General features: G+C 40.9%; 1 protein-coding gene across 9 annotated transcripts in view; it reads left to right on the top strand.

The window, feature by feature from the left end:
* The window catches only part of FAT1 (FAT atypical cadherin 1), a 386,437-nt gene extending 365,918 nt beyond the window's left edge, over positions 1-20,519 (top strand). For 4 of the 9 annotated variants that reach the window (XM_077477359.1, XM_077477362.1, XM_077477358.1 and 1 more), the window contains 3 exons: positions 12,597-12,656; positions 16,765-16,800; positions 19,639-20,519. In XM_077477359.1, the coding sequence (XP_077333485.1) occupies positions 12,597-12,656; positions 16,765-16,800; positions 19,639-20,270 (728 nt within the window). In that variant the 3' untranslated portion in view covers positions 20,271-20,519. Of the gene's footprint in view, positions 1-4,263; positions 4,321-12,596; positions 12,657-16,764; positions 16,801-19,638 lie in introns of all 9 variants that reach the window. The other 5 variants (XM_077477364.1, XM_077477361.1, XM_077477363.1 and 2 more) reach the window with 3 other exon arrangements.
* Positions 20,520-24,599: the final 4,080 nt, after the last annotated feature.

Raw genomic sequence — 24,599 nt, 5'->3', positions numbered from 1 at the left:
GATGACTTTCACATAACTCCCATGCTCTGATGGGACAGTGATGAGCAGTTATCAATTTTTCTTGCAGAACTGTCAGCAATTAAAATCTGAAAATGACATTATGTACATGCTTTGCAATGGGAACCAAGGTATAATATAAAATAACAGTGTGATGGCGTAATATTATTGCTTACAAGATGGCTGCTGAAGATTGTGGAACCTATATACTACTCAGATAGATCTCTGTGTATTTATGTATCAGTCCAAAAAAATGCTATTACATGTTTAACTGACCATAAAAGAACATGTAAAGGTTTTGTTACCAATGAAAATACACACTAAGGGGTCAATTTATAAACAAAAATTGCTGTGTGAATGGCTCAAGCATTCACACATCCATTATGAATAATCTCTGTAAATTGTGTAATATGTTTGCTTCCTATGATCTTCAACTCCATCTAGTGGCCACAAGGCAGTATTTTTCTCCAGGGTATTTCAGGACAATACTGCATTATTATTATTATTACAGGCATACCCACTTTTAAAGCGGAGGTCCACCCTAAAATGGACCTTCCGCTCATCAGATTCCTCCCCCCCTCCGGCGCCACAATTGCCACCTTTCAGGGGGGAGGGGGGTACAGTTACCTGGATAATCCAGGTAACTGCACCCACTTCCGGGCTAGCTCTCTGCGGAAAGGGGCGTACGTTACGCCCCTTTCCGCAAGCGCCCGCCCCCTTCAGCAAGTGCCCCGCTGCCTGCTGGGAAACACACAGCTCCCAGAGGCAGCGGGGACCGTCCTCATTGCGCAGCGCGGCTCGCGCATGTGCAGTAGGGAACCGGGAAATGAAGCCGAAAGGCTCCATTTCCTGATTCCCATACCCAAGATGGCGGCGGCAGGACCCGACAGACGACCTAGCGATCGGCTTCGGGTGCCGACATCGCGGGCGCGCTGGACAGGTAAGTGTCACTATTTTAAAAGCCAGCAGCTGCAGTATTGGTAGCTGCTGGCTTTTAAAAAAAAAAAAAAACGCTGAGTCCCGGTGGACTCCCGCTTTAAGTACACAATGGGGTTTATTTACTAAAGCTGAAAAGTGGAAAATCAGACTCACTTCTGCATAGAATCCAATGAGCTTCTAACCTCAGCTTGTTCAATTAAGCTTTTGTAATAAAACATGGAAGCTCATTGGTTTCTATGCAGAAGTGAGCCTGATTTTACACTTTTCAGCTTTAGTAAATAAATCCCATTGTGCACTAAAAAGTGGGGTATGCCTGTATACAGGATTTATATAGTGCCAACAGTTTGCACAGCGCTTTACAACATGAAGGCAGACAGTACAGTTACAATATGACTATTGGATGAAGCTGACAATCATACGAAGTAAGCGTATTGCACAAATCACAGGATTAGTATTATGATGGTTGTGCGAATGTTTGAGACAGTCACACAACACATTTTTATAAATAGACTCCTACAAGAAGGACTGTCTTGGTATCGATCAGAGTTTTTGTTAGGAGTGTAAAAAATGTGTTGAACTTCAGATGCAATGGAAACAAATGAGTAAGCCATTTTATTATCTATTATTCCCCAGATCTCTCCTCTGGGCTCCAATGCACAGACAAAGAGAGATCTGATTGGCTGCTTCACTGGCTGGTAATCAGCCAGTAAACGACACACAGAGGGAGGAACAACATTGGTTCCTCTAACTGTATACCCGAGCTGGATGCCGCCAGTCACATCCTTACTGGGCTCCCCGGTCACTCTTGAGAGCTGGCAGGAGAGGGATGGGACCCCCTACCACCGCCTGTAAAAATAATCCAGCAGCTCTTTAGCCAATTGGATTGCTTTTATAAGCTTCAGAATCGCAGGCTGAAAAAAAAATGGATAATTTGGACATGGCTGCAGCGATGACCAAGATATCACCCTTCCTATCCAGCGACATATCAGTATGTCACTGGGTGGGAAGCAATTAAAGAGAGGCAGTGCTAGTTTATAAATGTGTCTAAGGGTTGGTTCAAACTGTCACATCACATGTGATTTGCACAGGAATTGCACTGTATTGATGTGCAAATCACATGCGATTTTGGGCAGTGTGATTTGAGCCCATCATTTTGCATGGGTCAAATCACACTGCATCCACTTGAAAAAGATGCAGGCGCCTTTTTTTTTGTTTTTGCCACACTGAATTCTGCAACCTGCTTTTGGGGTGTCGTTAACTTTCACTTAACACCCGCAGCAGATCCCGTGACCACAGGGCAATTGCTATGTGGTGCAATGTGTTTTGATACCTGTGCGTTTCCCGCATCGCATCAGTGTGAACCTAGCTTAAAGCTAGATTCGCACTCTTGCATTGCAGTAATTTATGCAAAAACCCACAGAGCATGATAATGCACAATGGGTGGAATTTATCAAAACTGTAGCAGTCAGAATCTGGAGCAACTGTGCACGGCAACCAATCAGCTTTTGTCTTACCTTTTCAAAGCTCAACTGAACAAAACGGAAAATATAAGCTGATTGGCTGCCATGCACAGCTGTTCCAATTTTGAAATATTTCCCACAAAATACTGCATTGTGGTGCAATGCCTTTCATTCTGAATATCGCCCCAGTGCACAAATACAGTGGACCTAAACATACCTGTGCTAAAGCGCATCATAATACACATATTTGAATGCCTTGTGTGTTGTGGAATGCTGCATTGACAAAATTAGTGCAGGTGTGTTATTTTATGGGTTGAGGTTCAAGACTGCCTGAACATCATGCACAAAATCACATGCATAACGCACATGAAGGTTTGAAACTCGCTAAAAATACGCATGCAAAAACACATCTGGAACGGATCTGGAGTGCGTTTTTGTGGTGTCCTTAAAGAAATCACTTTGGCCCAGCATCCACACAGATTTTCCCCTTCATTCTGCCAGAACAATGTTACCTTACTAGATACTAGACGATCACTAAACAGAAGTCTGCTTCCAGGGCAGATCACTTACAGATGATCATTGCATGACCAAATAAATGTGAGTGGCTGCAATTAGCTGTGGGATGTGGGAGCCTCCCATTGCTATCAGTGGGGCTGCCTCCTGCAGCTAATCATCGGGAACCCCCACTGGGGTTCTCGCATGTAATCAGTGTCAGGCCTATTTGCAGGAGTGCATGTGGCCTTCACAGACCCATCAATTTTACCTACAGGCTTACCTGTAGGTAAAATTAATATCTCCTAAACCTGTACGGTTTAGGAGATATTCCCTATGCATGCAGCCACTGACGTCAGCGGCGCATGCGCTCTGAATGCCTCAGCTGAAGGTCCGGCAGCGTTGCCGGGGAGTGACGTCATTGTGGCTCCGGCCACTCACCGTGCCAGAGGCACAAACCCGGAAGACACGCTGAGGGAAAGAAATCAGCTCCCTCTGCGTGGACCGGGCACCGATACGGGGGCTTCATTCTGAGGTAAGTATTTGATAATGAGCTAGTATGCACTGCATACTAGCTCATTATACCATTGCCTTGCAGGGTTTTTTTTTTTCCTTTTTTATTTTTTTTTGTTAGTGTGCGGGTTTACTACCGCTTTAATTGCAGAAGTTTGCAGTACCCACCCAAAATGGAATGACCACATTTAAAATACTAACTTTGTCATGTTCATTTATTCAAAGAGGTAGAGCTGGATCATTTTACAACAGCCACTTTTCATAAAACATATGCATGATAATAACTATACTTTTACTAAAGCATTACTCCGACTGTAGTATTTATGGTTGTGTTATAGGTCTGCTTTAATATTTGATGTGTTGTTCAAGTCATTTTAGTAAAAAGCTTTCATCTTTATTCTATGGCTTTCAGTACTAATAACTTCATATTATTAATTGATTTGTATTTGGTTCTATAAACATGTGCTTAGAAAAAATTTTGTTTTACAGCACTTCAAAATGTGCAATATATTCTGATTTACAGTTAGCTCCTATAAAGTGCTTATACCTTAGCTCTCCTGTGAACAAGCTACTTGTCTTGATTAGTGGTTAATTAAACCTCCTTGTCGAGGTTAAATGCTGGCAACACAACAACAGATGCAACATCATTCCTTGTTTCCCTTCATATGGAGCTGACTGTTAATCATGCGCTAATGCTCACTGCGCTTCTCCAATCGCAGGCTGAACTGTAAAATGAAACATGACACATTTACAGCGTTTCCTGTTTTACATGGTCAGCAAAATACTGGAAAGATGTTTTGATTTCTGAGTCTCTTGTAAAGGGTTTTGTCTCCTTCTTTTTTTTCTCATGCTGCGGCCACAGTTCCTATATGGATCAAATCACCTATGAGCGAAAGCAGAGTTTGAAAGGGGGCTCATTGTAAGTTTGATGGAATTTGTAATAAAGGAAGTTGCATTGAACTATGCCACATTTACTAAAATGTACTATTTTTGGTTTGGCCTATTGAATATGAGGGCCTATATTTATAAAAGTTTGCAGGACAGCTTAAGGGATTCTCTACTTAGTTGTCTATTATTAGGCCGCGTACACACGCGGGGACTGTTCGCTCAACTTTGTTCGTCAAACAGTTTCAGCGGACAGTCCGCTCAAAATTAGCATGGACGGACATGGCCACACACGACGTACAAACAGTTTGCTGAAACCGTGCGCGATGACGTGAACGGCACGTACGACGGGACTAGAAAACAACGTCCTATACACTGCAATGCAACCTTCGGCGTATAAATTCTTTCTGAGCATGCGCAGAACTTTGTTTGACGAACAAGCCTACACACGAGGGGACTGTTCGCTGAAACAAGGTTTCAGCGGACAGTTTTTCGGAAATTCCGAAAAACCTTGTTCAGCAGACTGTTCGCTGAAACTGTCCGCTGAAAGCCCACACACGGGCGGACTGTCCGCTGAAACACTGTTCAGCGGACAAAGTTGAGCGAACAGTCCCCGCGTGTGTACGCGGCCTTAGGCACCTTGTAAGAACACATCACATCCTTTAGAGAAATTTGTTTTCAATGGCGGATACGAGTGTCAGTACCCAACACTTTGCTCAGCGTGGAATGCAGCTTGATCCAATGCATCCAGCACAGAGTGTGGTTTCAGTGATCGTTAATATCTTTGTTCAGGAGGGTATCCATATGAGCAATGATCATGTGTTTATAGACATTGGCTACATAGGTCGAGGTGATTGCATAGTAGACCTTAAGCTGGCCAGAGATGGATCAAACTTTGGCTGGTTCAGCAGGGACCGGACAAATTTTAATTCATATGTAGCTGAATAAACTGATCAGCAGCTGCAGCCGATTGACTGCAGCTGCTGATCGACAGATGTTTTTCAACAGCAGAGAATCTTGCTGTTAGAATACAATATTCTGGCGGGGGGATTTCTCCATCCACCTTGTTTGCGTGAATGGGGGCTAAACTGGCTGAACAAAAAATTAATAATAAAAAATAAAAATGCATCATTTAAAGTGGTTGTAAAGGCACAAGGTGTTTTACCTTCATGCAATCGATACATGAAGGTAAAAAAAAACTTCTGTGTCTAATAGACTGCCCAGGCCCTCCTAATACTTACCTGAGCCCCCTCTAGATCCAGCAATGTCCACGAGAACCTTGACTCTCTAGAGACTCACACTCCTGATTGTTTTTTGGCAGCAGCAAGAGTCATTGGCTTCCGATGCTGTCAATCACAGCCAGTGAGTCAGTCAAGAGACGGAGGGGGTCGGGTTGGAGCCCCAGCTTTGTGTGTGTGAATGGCCACACAAAGCCGCAGCTCAGCAGCCCACCCTCTTGGGTGCCGTCACAGCAAGCTACTTGCTGTGGGGGCACCCGGCAGGAGGGAGGGGCCAGGAGCACCAGCGTGGGACTTGAGGATAAACTGTTTGTTATTTTAGAAAAAAAAAACAAGACTTTAATATAATTTTAAGGCCCTTACACATCACATTCGGCTACCTACCCATTACATTTTGCTACGGAAGTGATGTTCCACAGGGAAATTATACACGGCGCATGCGTAACTTACCCATATGCGTTCCAAAAGTCAATGCGGAGCAGTGAAACCGTCAGATAATGTCACGGAAGTGACATTACAGACAAGCTCTTCTTCTGTATAATTATTGATTGTAAGACACCAGGGCCGCTTGCGGCGCTTCAGGCACGACCCTGCTTTGCTCGACATAATTATATTCTAACTCTATGTCCACGTGGATGGTGGGGCTTGAACCTGGACTTAGGGGTGGAGCCACATAATAACTGCGCAAGCGCAGTTCAGTGTCAATTCCGTCACACTATCTGACGGTTTTAGTGTGCTGTTTTGTCGTAAAAGTGTTGGAACGCATATGGCGACGTCGCGCATGCGCACTCCAGCAGGTAGCCAAATGTGATGGGTCGCCATATGTGACGGTACACCACCTTTATGATATCATCATCACAAGGTACCCTTGGGGCTTGAACGTTACCTCCCAGTCTCTGCTGAAAATAACATGAGCAGCTTAAAGACAATTTAAAGTCATCCAGAGCTCTTGCTTGTGCTAGTTCTTTAATTGATTTACTTTGGCTGCTGCTTTTATTCTCTCTATTTATCTCTCACTTCTAGAATTTATTCCAGATCCCAGAGCGTTATAGATTTTCACATCATTTACTCATACTTAATGTGAATGTAGATTTACATGGAGATTTCAACAATATACATCACCTTGACAAGCAGGAACATTGTTTTTGATGTTCCAGGAAAATAAATGAGCTGACATTGCAATTGATTTGCTTTCTAAAAAAAATGCAACTTCCTTTATTATGTTTCATTCAACTGGGTTTCATATTTTGTACATGTTCCATATTGTGTAATTGTGTTTGCCGCTGTTGTGGTTTGTATTTGTGTACTCATTCTTAACCAATGCCACTGAATTTATTAGAAAATCACACCTACACCACATTATAGTAACTGATACAATATATGCTTCAATAATATGATGCCACGTGAGTGCCATATTTCTGTGATAGCAGTCTTTGCCCTCTAAAATAGCAGTTAGTAACTGATAGACGGGAAAACTACAAGTAATCCCAACTACAAAAATAAATGACTTATTCTTATTCGGTTCTAGATTGTTAGAAGTCAAGGCCTTAGTTTGTGGTAAATCAAGTCCAACGCAGTATCAATAATGCCGCGTACACAGGACCGGACTTTCCGGCAGACTAGGTCCGACTTTCGGCGGAGTTCCGACAGACTTTCCGAACGAACGGACTTGGCCAAACACGAATGGACTAAGTCCGTTCATTTTGAACATGATGACGTAAGACGGGACTAAAAAAGGAAGTTCAATAGCCAGTAGCCAATAGCTGCCCTTCCATCGTATTTGGTCCATTGGACCAGCATACAGACAAACGGTTTTCCCAATAGGAATTGAATCCATCGGACAGACTTGAAACATATTCTGTTTCTAGGTCCATTGGATTTTTTTTTTTTACGAAAAACGATCGGATTAGCCCACACGATTGTCCGACGGACTGATTCAGTCTGACCTAGTCTGCCGGAAAGTCCGGTCGTGTAAACGCTTCTTCGTGTACACAAGACTTTTGAAAACCTCTTCGGAACGCTGGAAGCTTGGCAGCTACTAACCGACGGTTAAAAACTTCAGTTTTGCTGCGTTTATAAACGTTTGCTTTTAGAAGCATTTTTGGATATCAGGGTATAGACGGATACACAGCTTTGATATGCATTTTACTAATATGCATTTTTGGCTATTAGGCCTCAAGGAGGAGGAGAGATTTCTATTACAGTTTGAATCAGAGAGAAAGCGTTTGATACCTCCCTATGGAAAAGAAATGCATCCTCTCCTTTTTCTTTTTTTTTTGGACAGATAATAGATGGAAAAAAAAAAAAGATTTTTATTTGATTTCAGCTTCTGCCATCATGTATTGGATTCCATATGCATGCTGTATTTTTTTACATTGCATTGTGAGAACATGAATGTCATTTGATATATTTCATTTAGATTAGTCCGTAGTCCAACACTTATTTTATTCCCATTGTGATAATTTGTCATGCTTGTTCACACTTTTTTTTTTTTTATCAGATTGCATTTATTAGTAACACCAACAAAAATGAAATGTTTAATTGCTTTGTCAATCTTTTCTTTAAATGACATGACCCAGCCAGCTGTATTGGATCAGTTTTACCTAGCATATTTGAAAGTAACATGGGACCTCAATTGTATTACACATAAAGGACTGTTTGTATTGCTATATTGTAACCAAAGAGAATCAAATGCTTTCTGGCAAGTTATAGAATGAGTTTGGTTGCTGGCAGGCAATGCAGACAGTTCTTATGTAACACAATTTCATAAATATAACTGCTTGTGCTGTTTGAACTTGCTGTCTTTAAAGGAATTGGTAAGAGGTTAATGGCCATTGGATTTTCTTTAATTAAAAAAAAACCCAGGAAGAAATAAGAAGAAGTAGGTGCTGCCCACAGTAACATGTGAGACTGCAGCAATCATCATTCTACTGAAAACAGAAAAAATAAAGAGTAACTCCACTTTAATTGAGAAAAACAAAACAAAAAACTGGCCCTATAGGTGACCAATGTACAATGCAAGGATTTTAACAAACTTTGCTGCAGATTCCTACTTGTTTCTGCTCTGAAGAAAAAGCTGTTTGTTTGACTATGTCAACATGCAGAGTGATTGTGAATGGAGGTGACATTTTCATTCTCAATCAGCAGTATCTGCATCCCTTTAGAAGTAATTAACCATTTTTCAGTATTTTACCAAAAATGGCGTTTTTTCCACAGGGGATGCCTGAAATCTGACGTATATCTTAGTGCAGACTTTTGGGAAAAACAGTGAGCCAATCACACAAGTAGGAAATTACATTTCTATGGTGTCCATACTCCAGGTTGCCATATTGCATTGAATTTTACAGAAAATGGCAGCTCTGTACTTTGAAAATGAAAGGTATTTTTTTTAATAACATTCAATTACAGTATGGCTTGTGTATCAATTGTATACGCCATATTTTTAATATAATTGTGGAGTGACCCTTTAAACAATCATTATGGACACTATGGGGTTGATTTACTAAAGGAAAATAGGCTGTGTACTTTGCAAGAGCAGTTGCTCCAGAGCTTAGTAAATGAGCAGAAGCTCTGCTGACGCCATCATCCAATCATGTGCAAGCAAAAATGCTGTTTTTTTTAATTTTTCCTTGAACGTGATTGGGTATTCTTTGTAAAATTAGGTTTTTCCTAATTTATTAGGCTCTGGAGCAACTGCAAAGTGCACAGACAATTTGCCTTTAGTAAATCAACCCATATTTCTTTCAATAAAATAGTAAAAATGTTTGTGGTTCTACTGAAATGTCATTGTTGATATGTACTATTGTCAGCATCCCTCAGTGACCTTTTATGATTTTCTTCTGCCTGTTTAGAAAAATAGACATACCAGTGAATGACATTTACACCAGCAGAATTGCCCTTAATAAAGAATCTGTGGTAGTGGGGCAGAAACTTGAAGAAAAAGTAACAAAATAATTAAATATAGTTGCCCCTCAAAGCAGAGTTTTCATTTTTATGTAGTGATTGTAATATGGAGAGTTTACTAAGGTTACTGGTTCTACCCCTGTGTTAAAGTGACCCTGGCAGGTCGTAAAAAAAAAAAAAACTCCAATGGCAAATCCCTGTAATAGAAGAGGTTGTATACTCCTTCAAGGGCACATTACTGCTACCCACCCTTAATTTCAGTGCTGCAGCTTCTGTCAGTGTCTTTGGCATTTGGCCCTTCCAGGAATTTCATGTCCCTGGTGTCCCCTGCCGCATGCTGTGTGTATGCTTCTGCCGACCTATATGTCACTGATGAGTCCTGTAGTGGCATAAGGTGCAGGGGAAGTTACCGTGATTTGTGGTAGGTGATACCAAAAACTACCAGAAATGTTTAATACCAAAGACTGATGAAGGCTATAGCAATAGAAAGGGAGGGGGAGGTAGGAGACAGGAGTCACTGGAAAGGCAAGTATAAATGCTCTTTTATTACAGGAAATAACCTTTGGAAAATATTAATTGATATTATTTTCATTAAAAAAATATATTATTATACATTTTTCAATTTTTAAAAAAAAGATGTGGCAACCCTGTAGGGCAGCTATGGGAACCTTGGCACCCTAGGTGTTTTGGAACTACATTTCTTACGATGCTCATGCACCCTGCAGTGTAGTTGAGCATCATAGAAAATGTAGTTTCAAAACATCAGGGACCAAGTGCATATAGCATTCAGATTCAACAGGTGAAGAGTGGTCAGACAGGTTCCCCCCACCCACACCTTTTCTAATAACACTGCTAGGAAGGAGAAAGATTTGTGATTTACATCTCTGGTGTCTGGCAAAAAAGGTGACACTCCATAGACCAGAGCTGCCATTCACAAAAAAGATCACACGGCATGCCAGTACATATTCACAGAACCACCGATGGATGATACAGTGCTGCAGCACTGTTTGAGTTTTTACTATTTATGAATGAGTGATCAGCAATATCGGGCTGTGTCTCACATTGTTCATCACTTATTTCTAAATAGTGAAGGCCCACACACCACTGCACTATTAGGAATGAACAATCAGTGCTGCTTGTGGCTCTGTGTAATGTATCTGAAGCTGTGTGTAAACACAGGACAGATACTTTACACAGAGCTGATGCTCGGAGCAAACTTTTTTTTATTAATAATGAACATTAAGTACTGATTTTTCATTCACAATAGTAATAGATCTGTCAGATTAGAGAGGGAGTGGTGCATTGTGCTGGCTGTACCTCCACCCACAGGAACACTAATAATTTGGGCTTCAGAATGGGGTGTAGCTACAACCAGCATATAGAAGTGTATTTAGGGGTCAACAGGGTCACCAATAAGAATCACTTTGGGAGTTAGATAAATAATAAAAAAATAATAATTCTTAGTTCTTCTTTAAGGTTTGACAGGTTCACTTTATTTGAATTCATTAAAGGGTATGCAAGGCCTGATTCACACCTCTGCAGGTTGCAGTTTGCATATTCCAGGTGCATTTTGTATTTTTCAATACACATTTTTGATCCATTGAAGTCTGTGGAACCAAAAACCAGAAAAAAGTCCCTGGCCCTTTCCATAAAATGCACAGATGTGAACTGCATACATAGGAAACCATGTTAAATGGACTGTAGTGCGTTTCTGCTAAGCTGAAAATGCATAGGCCTGAACCAGTATTTTATTAAATATTTTATTATTTTTAACAATAAAATAGGGATTTTTTAAATAGTTATATAAAACGTGAAATATTATTATGCAATAGTTTTGAGCAGACAGAATGCTAGTTTCCTTTTCATCCATATACTAGGCCCTAACGCATGCAAAATCGTTCAATGGGCCCTAAATTTGAAATAGGAAATCTAAAAAAAACTAAAAACACTGATGTGCTCTCTATTTACAATCCCCTTAATGCTGTGCAAAGCTTCTTCTTTCATGGATCCACAGTGCATTACATTTTTGCATAACGAAGATTTTATACAAGATAAAATATGATATAGAGCAGGGTTTCTCAGCCAGGGTTCCATGGAACCCTTGGGCTCCTCCAGAAGTTTCTAGGGGTTCCTTGAACTATAAGAAATGTCTGGCTCTCAAAGAAGTTCCCACTGACACCACTGATCTTTTTAGCTATTTGTAAGGAGGTAATTCTTCCCAATGACCACAAGTGTAAGCCCTTGTACACACGGTCGGACATCCCGACAACAAAATCCGTCGGATTTTGTCTGACGGATTTTATCCGAAACTTGTGTTGCATAAACACGGTCGGACAAAGTTGTCGGAAAATACGTTCATACGTAACGCGACAACGTTATTTCATTACGACGGGACTACGTTCAGGCTAGTAGCCAATAGCTTTGGTCTAAGAATTTGATCTGAGCATACGTGGCACTTTGTCCGATCGGAATTCTCTACACACAATCGGACAAAGTCCGATCGGATCATGTTGTCAGAAAGTTTTATAGCCCAGCTCTAAATCTTTTTCCGTCGGATATTCCAACGGAAACAGTCCGATGGAGCCCACACACAGGTGGATTATCCGACAACACGGTCCGATCTGACATTTTTCGTTGGAATGTCCAACCGTGTGTACAAGGGCTAAGGAGAATTTTTCCCACTGACCATCACACTAATGTATCATGACTTGTGGATATAGTAATTGTAGCAGGAGTTCCTTGATCCCAGAAAGTTATTTTAAGGGTTCCTCTGTGTTGAAAAGGTTGAGAAAGGCTGATATAGAGTATTAGTTTAGTTAAAGATTGAATGAGCCCGAAATCATTATAGTTAAAAATAATTCTGATCAGCAGGATACATTATGATACGTTCGTCAACATCCAAATCTTCTACTTTGGTTTATAGATTTGCTTTAAGGTCAATATAATAAATGAACTCAATGGTAGCTTATCAGCTTCTACCTTCAGCTTATTCTATTAAGGTTTGACAAAAAAAAATGAAGCTGTTTGGTTTCTATACAGAGCTGCACCAGATTTTACACTCTCTAGTATTAGTAAATCCCCCCCCATAGTTAATATCATTTTGTGAGAGTGTGTGTAGATGTCATGCTCTAGGCTTGTTTTAATGTGTTTTTCTCTTACCTTTTACAAGCTTCCATTGTGACAGTAATACACCTTGTCAATGCTGTTGTTGACTCGGTGGAAAAAGAAGGTATATATGTGTATGTGATGTAATTGCTGTGCTTACATTCTCGGCTTATTAATCAGAAGTGTGCATGTCTATAAAATGATACTTGTTTATTCTCGTGATAACCTTCTGTTACATCTGCATCATGTGTTGTTGTCTAGTCCCTGGCTGCCTTCAGTTTGATCTAAGCGTTCCATTAGTCTACATATATTGGTAGATATTCACATGAACAGACTTTCATTGCATCTGCTTGTCATAGCGAATGGTGTAGGTGAATCTGCAGAGGCCATTTTGTTATAAAGAGGGTGACATTTTTGCAATGCATTGGCACTCACTTTTACCTTGCAGGACAAATTAAAACTATAGCACAAAACACAAATGGAAAGTGTACTCCAAGTCTCTAGGAACGGATGCACACATACATTGAGATTTACTTAATAAAATAAGAGGATGGAAATGGTGAACATACTGAATACACCACTGCAATAGAATTAAACTCCTGCATATAAGCTTATCTAAATCTGCAGGTTTTGGATTACCATTCATAAAACATCTTGCCTTTTTTGGCATATAATGCAGTGAAAGGCAGTCATCAATGTGATATCCTAAAAAATGTTGACATTCTGTAGAGTTGTGTTTGTACTGGTGTAATGCATATTATATGTCTTTATATAGAACAAGATGATCTTAGCCTATACACACATGTTCATTTTGCTTTCAGCTGTTTTTGGTTCAGAAATGGATATGAAATTGAGTGTTGAACAGAGATTATTGATCACTAAGCAGTTATTTTGTATTTAAAGAACTATAGGAAAAACCTTTTTGTTTTGTTTTTTTCATTTTGGATAGAGTAAAGAAGGCATATAACCTTTGTTGGTTTATTTGCCATCTCTGCCCCATTAACCCCCCTGGTGGTATTCCCGAGTCTGGCTCGGGGTGGGAGTTTTATACCAAAAGCAGTAACCCCGAGCCAGACTCGGGGCTGCATCGCTGTATGCAGGAGGAGGTTTACTTACCTTATCCCCTAGATCCAGCGATGTCCCCCCGCTGTACGAGCGTCTTGTCCGCCGCTCGATTCATCACAGAGCCAATCTCCGTTCCCTGCGAGCGTTGCAACGCACGGGGACAGAGATCTGCGCCAAATTCAAAAAGTGAAACACACAGTATACATACAGTATAATGTAATCTTACATATTACATTGCTGTATGTAATTATTTCACACCCCCTTTGTCCCTAGTGGTCTGCCCAGTGCTCTGCATGCAGTTTTATATTATAAAAACTGTTCTTTATGCCTGGAAACTGGAGATTGTCCATAGCAACCAAAACTGTCCCTTTACATCAAAAATGATTTTAGACCAGCTAGAAAACAGCGATAATAAATTGAAATCACTCGCAGAATTGAGCGATAGCGATTTTTGGGGAGATCCGTCATCAAATATTGAAAAGTAATGACAGCGACAATTCTGCAACTGAGCAAATTTCAGTGTTTTTGATTTGATTACATTATTGAATAATTTTTATTATTGTTATATTATTATTTGGTATAATTATTTATAGTTATTTATTATATTATAATTTATGATTTCATTTTTCAAACTTTATCATACCCGGGATGTCTGCTAGACTCTGGTTTGGACAGATTTAAGTGAGTTATTCCTAAGAATTACAGGACTACAATATAAAACGCCAAATTTTCATGCAAAATAATTGTACCGCTTTCAGCACCTAAAATCCGAAATAATCGTACCGCCAGGGAGGTTAAGGAGATTTACCTTCACTTCTTGTCCCATAGCCAAATAGGAAGTGAAAGGAAATCCCTGCAAATTAGGGGAATCCCCTTGGGGACCCCAGCTCATCAGAATTAGTGTCCTAATTAGAAGATTCCCCCTCTATTACTTTTCTCTGGACAACAAAAAAAATTTGGGATTTTTTTTACTTTCACTTTTAGCCTAGGTTCACATTGGAGCAGGTTAGAAATCTTGCAAGTTGAATCTCCCTAATGGGGAAATAGCAATAAAAACTGACAGGTGTTCTCTCCACTCTGTCCAATACTAAATCAAAAGTTTTACCTTAAACCTGGGTTCACAATATCTTCGCATGCGGCTCACTGCAGGGGTCTGGTGCGTCCCCGTTCACCGTTATAGGTCCGATTTCAGCCCAAATCTTTGGCTGAATTCAGACCTGAAACAGACCAAAAGACACACAGGGCTCCTGTGAAAATTCACACTTGAGTCACGGCGGAGATATGTGAACTGGCTCCATAGAGAACCGGTCAAAATCTACTACTATTGCAAATTGTATGCGGGGAACCCAGTGTGAACCCAGCCTTAACTTTAATAGGAAAGGCCTTAAGATAGACTTCTGGTCATAAATCAAAATAAAATAATCTAATCAACTTACTTTATCCGATACTTTTCTAGCACATATTTGGCTAACATTGTTGACAATTGCATAGTGATCAATAACCTATTTTCAGGTTCCTGTCTCACCTGGCTGATAAATTATATAGTAGAGAGATTTATAATAAAATAGTCTAGTTATATGTTTATGTATTATTATTTATAAATCTTTGAAAAACTCACATAAGTGTATATTATCATTAGACTGCATATACAAGTGACATATACCCTCTTGTGCGGTGTATAATCAGGCATAGACATGGTGCTGTGCATACACTCTGCCCAGATGGGCAGAGTGAGCAATATGCAAGTGCAACTCTCTTGCCTTGTGACCAAACTGTTAAAAAAAAGAAAAAAAAGAAAAAAGAAAATGCACATTTAGAAAGCACAACAATCTTCTTAATAATAATAATAATAATAATAATGTTTGTGCTCAGCTGGCTTAAGAAATCCAAAGCTGGCAGAGTGCAATACAAATGAATGAGTGTAGTAATAAAAAAAAAAAAAAAAGGTGGCAGGAGAGCCTGGTCACGTGAATTGTCAAAGTCACATGACCAGCTTCCCTCAAATTGAGAAGCAGCTCATGGGTGCTCAACCCGTGGCCCTCCAGCTGTTGCAGAACTATAAGTCCCATGCATTTGCCTTTGGGAGTCATGCTGTCAGCCTGGCAATGCCTCATGAGATTTGTAGTTCTGCAACAGCTGAAGGGCCACCATTTGAGCACCCAATGCATCTAATGCATTAGGTAGAGAAAACACCCTGGCAATGTGGCCTGCATTTTATGAATGGGCCAGAGGGGAAGCCACAGTGTACATGGCCAAGCAAAGGAGCATAAAGGAGAGTGGATAGTGCTCTCTCTTAAAGTTGAGCTCCACCCCCCAAAAAATAGTAATGTGCTTAAAAAAAAAAGATTTTTTTTTTACTCACCTCGAAATGCCTGCTGCTAGGGGGTCCCTCATAGTCTGCCTCCTTCGGCGCCTGGGCTCCTGACGCCACTTCCCTCGGCTCAGGAAGGAAGATTGCCTCTCCTCCGTCCCTCTTGTCAATTATCTGGGACATGTGACAGGTCCCAGATGATTGTGCGGCCAGTGATGGTGCACGGAGCGGCTCGCGTCTACGCAGTGGGTGCCCGGCTGTGAAGCCACAGCCGGGCATCCACAGTTAAAATGCCGGCACCGCCGAGCGGAGTGGGGATGAGCGGGGCTTTGATCCACCACATCGCTGGACCCTGGGACAGGTAAGTGTTCAATTATTAAAAGTCAGCAGCTGCAGTATTTGTAGCTGCAGACTTTTATTTGTATTTTTTTTAAGTGGGAACCCCGCTTTAAATATACCCCTTAGACATGTCAACTGGATTTTTACACTACAAACAAGGATTCTTCCAGGCTGATGGTGTGACAGCACATTAGACATAATTTATGCTAAAGTTATTATGTTCAGCATAGATTCTTTTTATAGTCTTGTTTTGTGGTATAGATTATAGCAACTCATTTGTAGCAATACATATTTATTGTAATGAAAAGCAAGTGTCACATTTAAATTGTGGTAATACAGTGACAGGTTCACTTTTTCTTTTTGCCATGAATGTGAATTTGTTTGTTTTTTTCTTTTGTTGAGCAAATTGTATAATCATATCCAGGCTCTTGTGTATGTATAAGGTAGTTGTGTATTTCTATGTAATTACCTTTAATGTAATCTGTTTTTCATTTTTTTTTTACTTTTGCCTTTAAAGAGTCATTTGCAGTTCCTGAAGTCAGGAATTCAAGAGGTGACTTCTGCATGTTGTGTATTTGATACTAATAGTGCTGCTTTTTTTGCAATTTGTTTTTGCATTTTTTTTAACCTTCACTTGTAGTTTTTGTGGTTCGCTGTTTACCGCACATTGTGTTGCCTAATTTTTATGCGTTTTGTGTATTTATTTTAATAATGTTTGTTTTGACCCAGTAACATAATGGCTTTGTTGTGATGCTCCTGCAGGATTATTAGTAACCTAAGAAACATCTGGGGCATAGGAGTATTTGAATATAATATTAGTACCGTATATACTCGAGTATAGGCCGACCCGAGTATAAGCCGAGGCCCCCAATTTACCCCCAAAAAACTGGAAAACTTATTGACTCGTGTATAAGCCGAGGGTGAGACATGGCTGTCCATCCCTGTGTGTCCGTCCATCCCTGTGTGTGTGTCCGTCCATCCATCCCTGTGTGTGTGTCCATCCATCCATCCATCCCTGTGTGTGTATCCATCCATCCATCCATCCCTGTGTGTGTGTGTGTGTGTGTGTGTGTGTGTATCCATCCATCCATCCATCCATCCCTGTGTGTGTGTGTGTGTGTGTATCCATCCATCCATCCATCCATCCCTGTGTGTGTGTGTGTGTGTGTGTGTGTGTGTGTGTATCCATCCATCCATCCCTGTGTGTGTGTGTGTGTGTGTGTGTGTGTGTGTGTGTGTGTGTGTGTGTGTGTGTGTGTGTGTGTGTCCGTGCAGCCTTGTGTGTGTGTCCAGCCTACCTGTGTCCCAAGCCTCCGTCCCGAGCCGCCGTCGTCCCGAGCCTCCTCCGTCCCGTGCCGTGCCTCCCCCGTGCCGTGCCTCCTCCGTCCCGTGTCTCCTCCGTCCCGTGCCGTGCCGTGCCTCCTCCGTCCCGTGCCGATGGATCGCCGCTCTTCTCGGCGGCCATTCTACAATTCAAAATTCCGCCTCCGCCTGTGATAGGCGGAACACTCAATTTCCCAGCAGCCTGTGTTCCGCCTATCACAGACATCCTCTCATACTCGTCCGTAGTATGAGAATGAGCGGATGTCCGTGATAGGCGGAACACTGACTGCTGGGAAATTCAGTGTTCCGCCTATCACAGGCGGAGGCGGAGAAGGAGGCGCGGCTTTTGAAAATTAATGTCCGCCGTCTGTCTGCTCGATACGCTGATCGAGCAGTCAGACAGCGGCGACTCGAGTATAAGCCGAGGGGGCACTTTCAGCCTCAAAAAAGAGGCTGAAAATCTCGGCTTATACTCGAGTATATACGGTATGTTGTTAAGATCTATACAGATACAATATATAGGCCGTAGTGTAGTGGTGGGTCACCACACATGCTTGTATGGCTATTGTCCCAGGTGCAGTCCATGAAAAAAGGCAGAGCATGAAGCCAGCAGTAGGTTTACTCAATGGGACTTACAACTGAAGGAATTTTCCAATGTAGTTTTATCAATGCCAACATGTTTGGTGGGACACAGCCCACCCTTCTGAGAAAGGTGGGCTGTGCCCCGCTAAAACGTTGGCATTTAATAAACTGTGTTGGAAAATTCCTCCTGTTATAAGTTGTCTTGAGTGCATCAACTACCTGCTTCCTATTCAAGATAATATATATAAATATCACATCCAATGGGACAAATATAACAGTCACAAACTTCCCTGAGGTGTGCAAGTTGAAGAGTGAAAGAGGAGGCCTTCCCCTTTAAAAGGAGTTCAGTTTGGAAGTCAGGACTGGTGAAATACCATAAGCTAGATAAATAGTACATCTACGAAATTATAGCAAACATCAAGAGGATTGGTGGTTATTCAAAGGGCCACCTACAGAATATTGTACTGCTTTCTATTCCTCCCCCTTCTGTTTCAGGAGGGGTTACGTTCTATGGGGTTTCTTGGTTCCAGATCTTGTATATAGAACTGGCCTAAACTGCTGTTATAAACTTGTACTGCCCCAGTCTAGTCCCAAATTCTGTCCATGCCTCAGCAATTTTTAGTCACTGCGAACACAACATACTAGCCTCAGCTTTTATCTTTGGTGTAGTGCTGTTAGGCAGAGCTCTGTTACCATCCAGTTAAAGTAGTTGTAACGGCTCAAGGTTTTTTTATTTACCTTCATGCATTTTATTCATGCCTTCATGCCCCCCCCCCATACGTACCCATCTTGATTCAGCAATGTGCATGAGAGCACCAGGTGTGCCGGGTCTCTACCTCCTCATTGGCTGATACAGCAGTGGGAATTATTGGTCCCTACTGTCAATCACAGCTAGTAAGCCAATGAGAAGAGAGCAAGGGTGCTCTGAGTCATGCTCTGTGTGTGAATGAACACATAAAGCAGCGGTTCAGGAGTGAGCCTACTGGGGTGTCCCCATAGCAAGCTACTTGCTAAGGGGGCACTCGGCAGAAGGGAGGGGCCAGGAGCACTGGCAGAGGACCTGAGAAGAGAGGGATCAGGGATACTCTGTGCAAAACCACTGCATAGAGCAGGTATGTATATGTTTGTTATTTTTTTTAAAATATGAATTTTAATAGCACTTTAAATTTAGGCAGTGCTGGTATTGTGTGATTAGCAGGCATGAGCTTTTACTGATTTTTGCTTTAGTGAAAACTTTGCTGTAGACAGGGAAAAAGAGGTTGAGGCCCTTTTAGCAAGCCCTCTCCCAGTCAGGCACATGAAAGGCATAATATTATTATCATGTTATATTTGTCATAAAGCTTTGCATGAAGTGCCTCAAAGCAATAACTGTGAGTGTTTGTGCATATTACCTTGTATGTTCTGCATTGTAAACTGAACAACAAAGTTTGTTTTTCGAATTGGGTTTTATGTCATTGAACGCTTTTATTTGCTTGTTCTTTAAAAGGTTACCACTGGGATACTTCAGACTGGATGCCTAGTGTCCAACTGCCGGATATTCAGGAATACCCTCATTACGAAGTTGTTGAAGAACCTGCTCCTCATTACACAGACCCTCATGTTATTGATACCGATTATTATCCTGGAGGCTATGACATAGAGAATGACTTTCCACCTCCACCGGAAGACTTTCCTTTGCCAGATGAACTTCCTCCACTGCCTCCTGAGTATAGCGAACAGGCAGATTCCATGCAGCCGCTCAGAGAAATGTCTACTGTAGGCAGCTTGGGCTCCTCAACAAAAAGTAATCAGAGATTCAACCTGAATAAGTACCTTCCACATCACCAATATCCAGCGAGTATGTCAGAACCTCAAAACACCACCAGTGGAGATAGCAATAGTTACAGAGAGCCTTATACTACATCCTACTTAATAGGGTACAAGAGAGACTTCCAAGTACCCATGGTGGACAACATGTCCATGTCTGGATACACCTCTGCAGCTTCATGCACTGACGTGTCTGCGTGCTGTGAAATGGAATCAGAGGCCATGATTAGTGACTATGAGAGCGGCGATGATGGCCACTTCGAAGACGTGACAATTCCTTCCCTGGATTCCCAGCATCACACCGAAGTTTAACAGCATCAAAAGTGCCTGGACATTTGTTAGCTTCAACATTTCATAATAAACTCATATCCTATCCGTATATTTTTATTTTATTGTTTGTTTTCTGTAGCATTATTTTTTCCTTTTTTTTTTTTTTTTGTTGATTTGGTGCCGTCTGTCTGGCATAGTTGCAATACACCATGCTGCATATACGAGTGCGTACGATGTATTTAATTTCTGGATCTGCAAGAATGAAGACAAATAAACCATTTGGATAGGCTACTTCCACTTGACCTTTATAGATCTCTATTTTTTTTTTTTTTTTTTTTTAACCATGTTTTTATTTTTGAGCGAAACACCACTATATCATGGTAGCATGTGTATTTATAAAGTACGAAATATTATTTTAACTTTTTTTCCACTTGTAAATGTAATGTACAGTTTTGATTTCAATAGCATTAACTAGATTTTTGTAGATATTTTGTGGATTTCTTTCCTTTGGAACATGAGTTAGTTCTTTCAAGATTTGCCCTTTTATTAGCCAGTAGATTGTTTCAATAACCTGGGCTTTGCTGTATCTCTATATTCCACTGAGGTTTTTGACTTCTGAAATTGAACAGTTTCCAGGTATAACTGCAGCAACGACTGTATATAACTGAGGCTGAGCCTGATCCTATTTAGATCAAATTGAAGGTGTCTTCACCAGAGATTCTGTATTTTGGAATATTTTCCCTACTTGGAAAGTGTAATGGGGACCCACTGCATACCCGTTTAGAACCAAAATCACCACGACACGGTTTTTATGGTGTCTGTATATTTGTGATGCAATGGTCTTGTAAAGGTTTTTACTGAAAACTACCATTAGCCGGTCTTTCTTACTGACAATAAATTATTTTAAAAAAGCACGTTGTCGCTTAGATTTTTCCTCTTTGAGACAAAATTGTAATTTTAATAAGTAGCCACTAGATGTCACTGTATGACTGAAGGAATAGGCCAGACCACATTAGTGGAAGCAAATAATTTGTGTTCACTAGTTTTAGTACATCCCCCCTGTATGTTCCTGAATGAAAAGCTGTAAGTGGTACAAATAATAGTAAAATTTTAAGTTTATTATTTCCTATAAATAAAGTTAGGTTCTCAGTCCGTTAGAGCACCCTCAGTACATTAGCATGAAGTGCCTAATTTATGATTTTCTGGGGCTGTGTATCCAACACTCGGTGCGTCCGATGCTGGATGGAGAGGGGAAGACAATAGAATGAGCACCTGAAAAATTAAGAATTCTTTTACAAAATGGAGATCTGCATGTTAATGTACCAATGATGCTGTAATGCTTGGGGTTGTTTTTGGCAAAAGTCAGTAAAGGTGAACTACCCTTTTAATTTTCATTAGCTAATACATTTTCTATAGAAAATCGTCCAACCCTAGCTTATTTATTGGTTAAGAAGTATGCCGTATAGTCTTCATTAAATATAAAATGTGATTTATTTAAATTTTCTTTTAAATCCTGTTTATTTAACCACTTCAGTACAGGGCATTTTCACCCCCTTCCTGCCCAGGCCAATTTTCAGTTTTCAGCGCTGTTGCAATTTGAATCACAATTGTGCGGTTATGCAACACTGTACCCAAATTACATTTTTATATTTTTTTCCCCACAAATAGAGCTTTCTTTTGGTGGCATTTGTTCATCTCTGCGGTTTTAATTTTTTGCGCTATAAACAAAAGAAGAGTGACAAGTTTGAAAAAAAAAACGCAATATTTTTTACTTTTTGCTATAATAAATATCCCAATTAAAAAACAAAAAAAACTATTTTTTTCCTCAGTTTAGGCTGATATGTATTTTTCTACATATTTTTGTTAAAAAAAAATCACGATAAGCGTATATTGATTGGTTTGCGCAAAAGTTATAGTGTCTACAAAATAGGGGATAGATTTATGGCATTTTTTGACACCCGCTAAGTTTGGGAGATCCTTCCTGCAGACGTCATATGATAATGGGCAGGATGGGAAATGGTTAACCACCTGCTGACCAGCCCATGTACATATACTGCGGAGCAGCGGCTCTCCTGCATGAAATCACGTACCTGCATTTCGCTCTTCCGGCTCTGCGGCACACGGCGACCAGCTCCCACTGTGACTGGACACAGTGGGAGCCAATCAGCGGGTCTGCGAGACCCGATGTTCACCAGGACCCTCCGACCATTCCAGAGAGAGGCAGAACAATGGTCTGCCTTTATAAACAAGGCAGATTGCCATTCTGTGACAAGGGAAGACCAAGATCTTTGCTTCTGCTAAGCAGGAACAGGGATCTCTGACTTCCCACAGTTAAAGCACCCCTCACACAGTAAGCACTCCCAAGGGACACATTTAACCCTTTGATCGACCCTGATGTTAACCCCTTCCCTGCCAGTACAGTGACAGTGCATATTTTTTTTAGCACTGATCACTGTAATAATGTCACTGGTCTCCAAAAAAGTGTCACTTAGTGTCCAATTTGTCCACCGCAATGTTGCAGTCCCGCAATAAGTCACTGATTGCCGCCATTACTAGTAAAAAATAAAATAAAATAAAAATTCCATAAAAAAATATCCCATTGTTTGTAGACGCTATAACTTTTGCGCAAATCAATCAATATACGCTTATTGGCTTAAATTGATGAAGAAATTTGATTTTTTTAATTATTTTATTGGATATGTATAGCAGAAAGTAAAAAAAATCTTGCTTTTTTTTTTTCAAAATTGTCTGTGTTTTTTTTGTTTATAGCGCAAAAAATAAAAACCGCAGAGGTGATCAAATACCACCAAAAGAAAGCTCTATTTGTGGGGGAAAAAAAGGACATAAATTTCATTTGTGTCCAAAAAATGGCCTTGTCATGTGGTGTAAAGTATACAACAATGTACACAACAGTTACAACCAAAACTACAGACACAAAAAACAATAGATCAGCACTAGCAGTCAATACAACTTTAAGACTCCTTTCACACTTAAGCGCAGCTAAAGCGCCGGTTGTTTTTTCATTGCTTTACCTGTGTTCTAGCGGCGCTTTTGGAGTGCCTTTCAGGCCCTAGCGGGGCTTTTTTTTTTAAGGTCACATGACAAAGTGACCTAAAAAAATCCAGAAAAGCCCCCGGTTTGCTGTACTTTCGAAGTGCTGCCAGCTCATTTTAATGGGCAGGGGCGTTTTTGGAGTGCTTTTTACAGCGCTACAAACCTGCCCCAGAGATGCGGATTGCAGTGCTTTTTATAACGTCCCGCAAGTACACCGTCTGAGTGTAAAAGTACTCATGCAAATTAATGGGAGGCAGTTTTTAGGTGCTTTTCAGAGGCTATTTCTAGCGCTAAAACAACTGAAAACTGCCTCAGTGTGAAAGGGGTCTAAGTAACATCTTATAAACACCCATATCAAACAGATCATCAACATGACATATACAGTGAGACATTGTTATGACAGTAGCCAGTCCATGTGAGGTATAATTAGGCTTTGCAGGGTGATGGCAGGCATGACCTTAAATGCTGATGGAATATCTTCTCTTGGAGCACATGTCAAAGAGTACTAAGGCACATGGAATATACCCTAACCTCGGGTATGTAATAGCAGTATAGATATGGTAGGCCGGCGATGCACGGTTCGAATCAGCCGAAATTCAAAGCATTAATGGGCAGGCTGAATGTAATAAGTTGATCAATCACTCCACTTAGGTACAACCAGCCTGCAGGATTAGCTTCTTATTATTGCAAGCAGTTGCTTTAGCATCTAGAGATAACCACTGTCTTGTTCAGGCAGGGACAGCTTCCCTGCCCACACCTGCCGCCCCGCCAGGAGAAGACAATTGCTCAGGAGGGACTTCCCTGTCTGTGTTGATGGGAGAAACCTGTGGTTGCAAGCAAGAAATTTGTACCATCTATGGGCTGCCTTAGACTTAAACCATTTACTGTGAACATATCATTCACCCAACCTCATTAAACCTTATCGAACTTGTCTGGCACACCTCTACTAAAATACTAAATAAAGGTATTGTTAATCAATGCCTTCCAGGCAAATATTGACGGAGCTACAGATTTTTTTTTTCCATGATAAAGTTAGGATTTTCCTGGCAAAATAGAATAGTATTGAAAGTAAGGTAAGTATCACTTTCCTAGGGCCTAAGGAATCCAACAGACCCAATAAACAAACTGCACTGGAAGGTTGTATATGTATGGTTGTGACCGCCTGGACACATTGTACAATAGCCAGCCAAAATTGTTGGATAGCCACACAGTCCCAAAATATATGAATAAGGTCAACTTGTAGGGCAGGACATCGCCAGCAGGTAGAGGACTGAGAGGGAAAGAACTTAGCTAATATGGCTGGAGTCAAATATACCC

Source organism: Lithobates pipiens, unplaced genomic scaffold, assembly GCF_037356315.1.
Source record: "Lithobates pipiens isolate NorthernLeopardFrog02 unplaced genomic scaffold, aLitPip1_a1.2 Scaffold_13, whole genome shotgun sequence".
Taxonomy (NCBI): Eukaryota; Metazoa; Chordata; class Amphibia; order Anura; family Ranidae; genus Lithobates; species Lithobates pipiens.
This window is presented reverse-complemented; position numbering and strand designations above follow the sequence as displayed.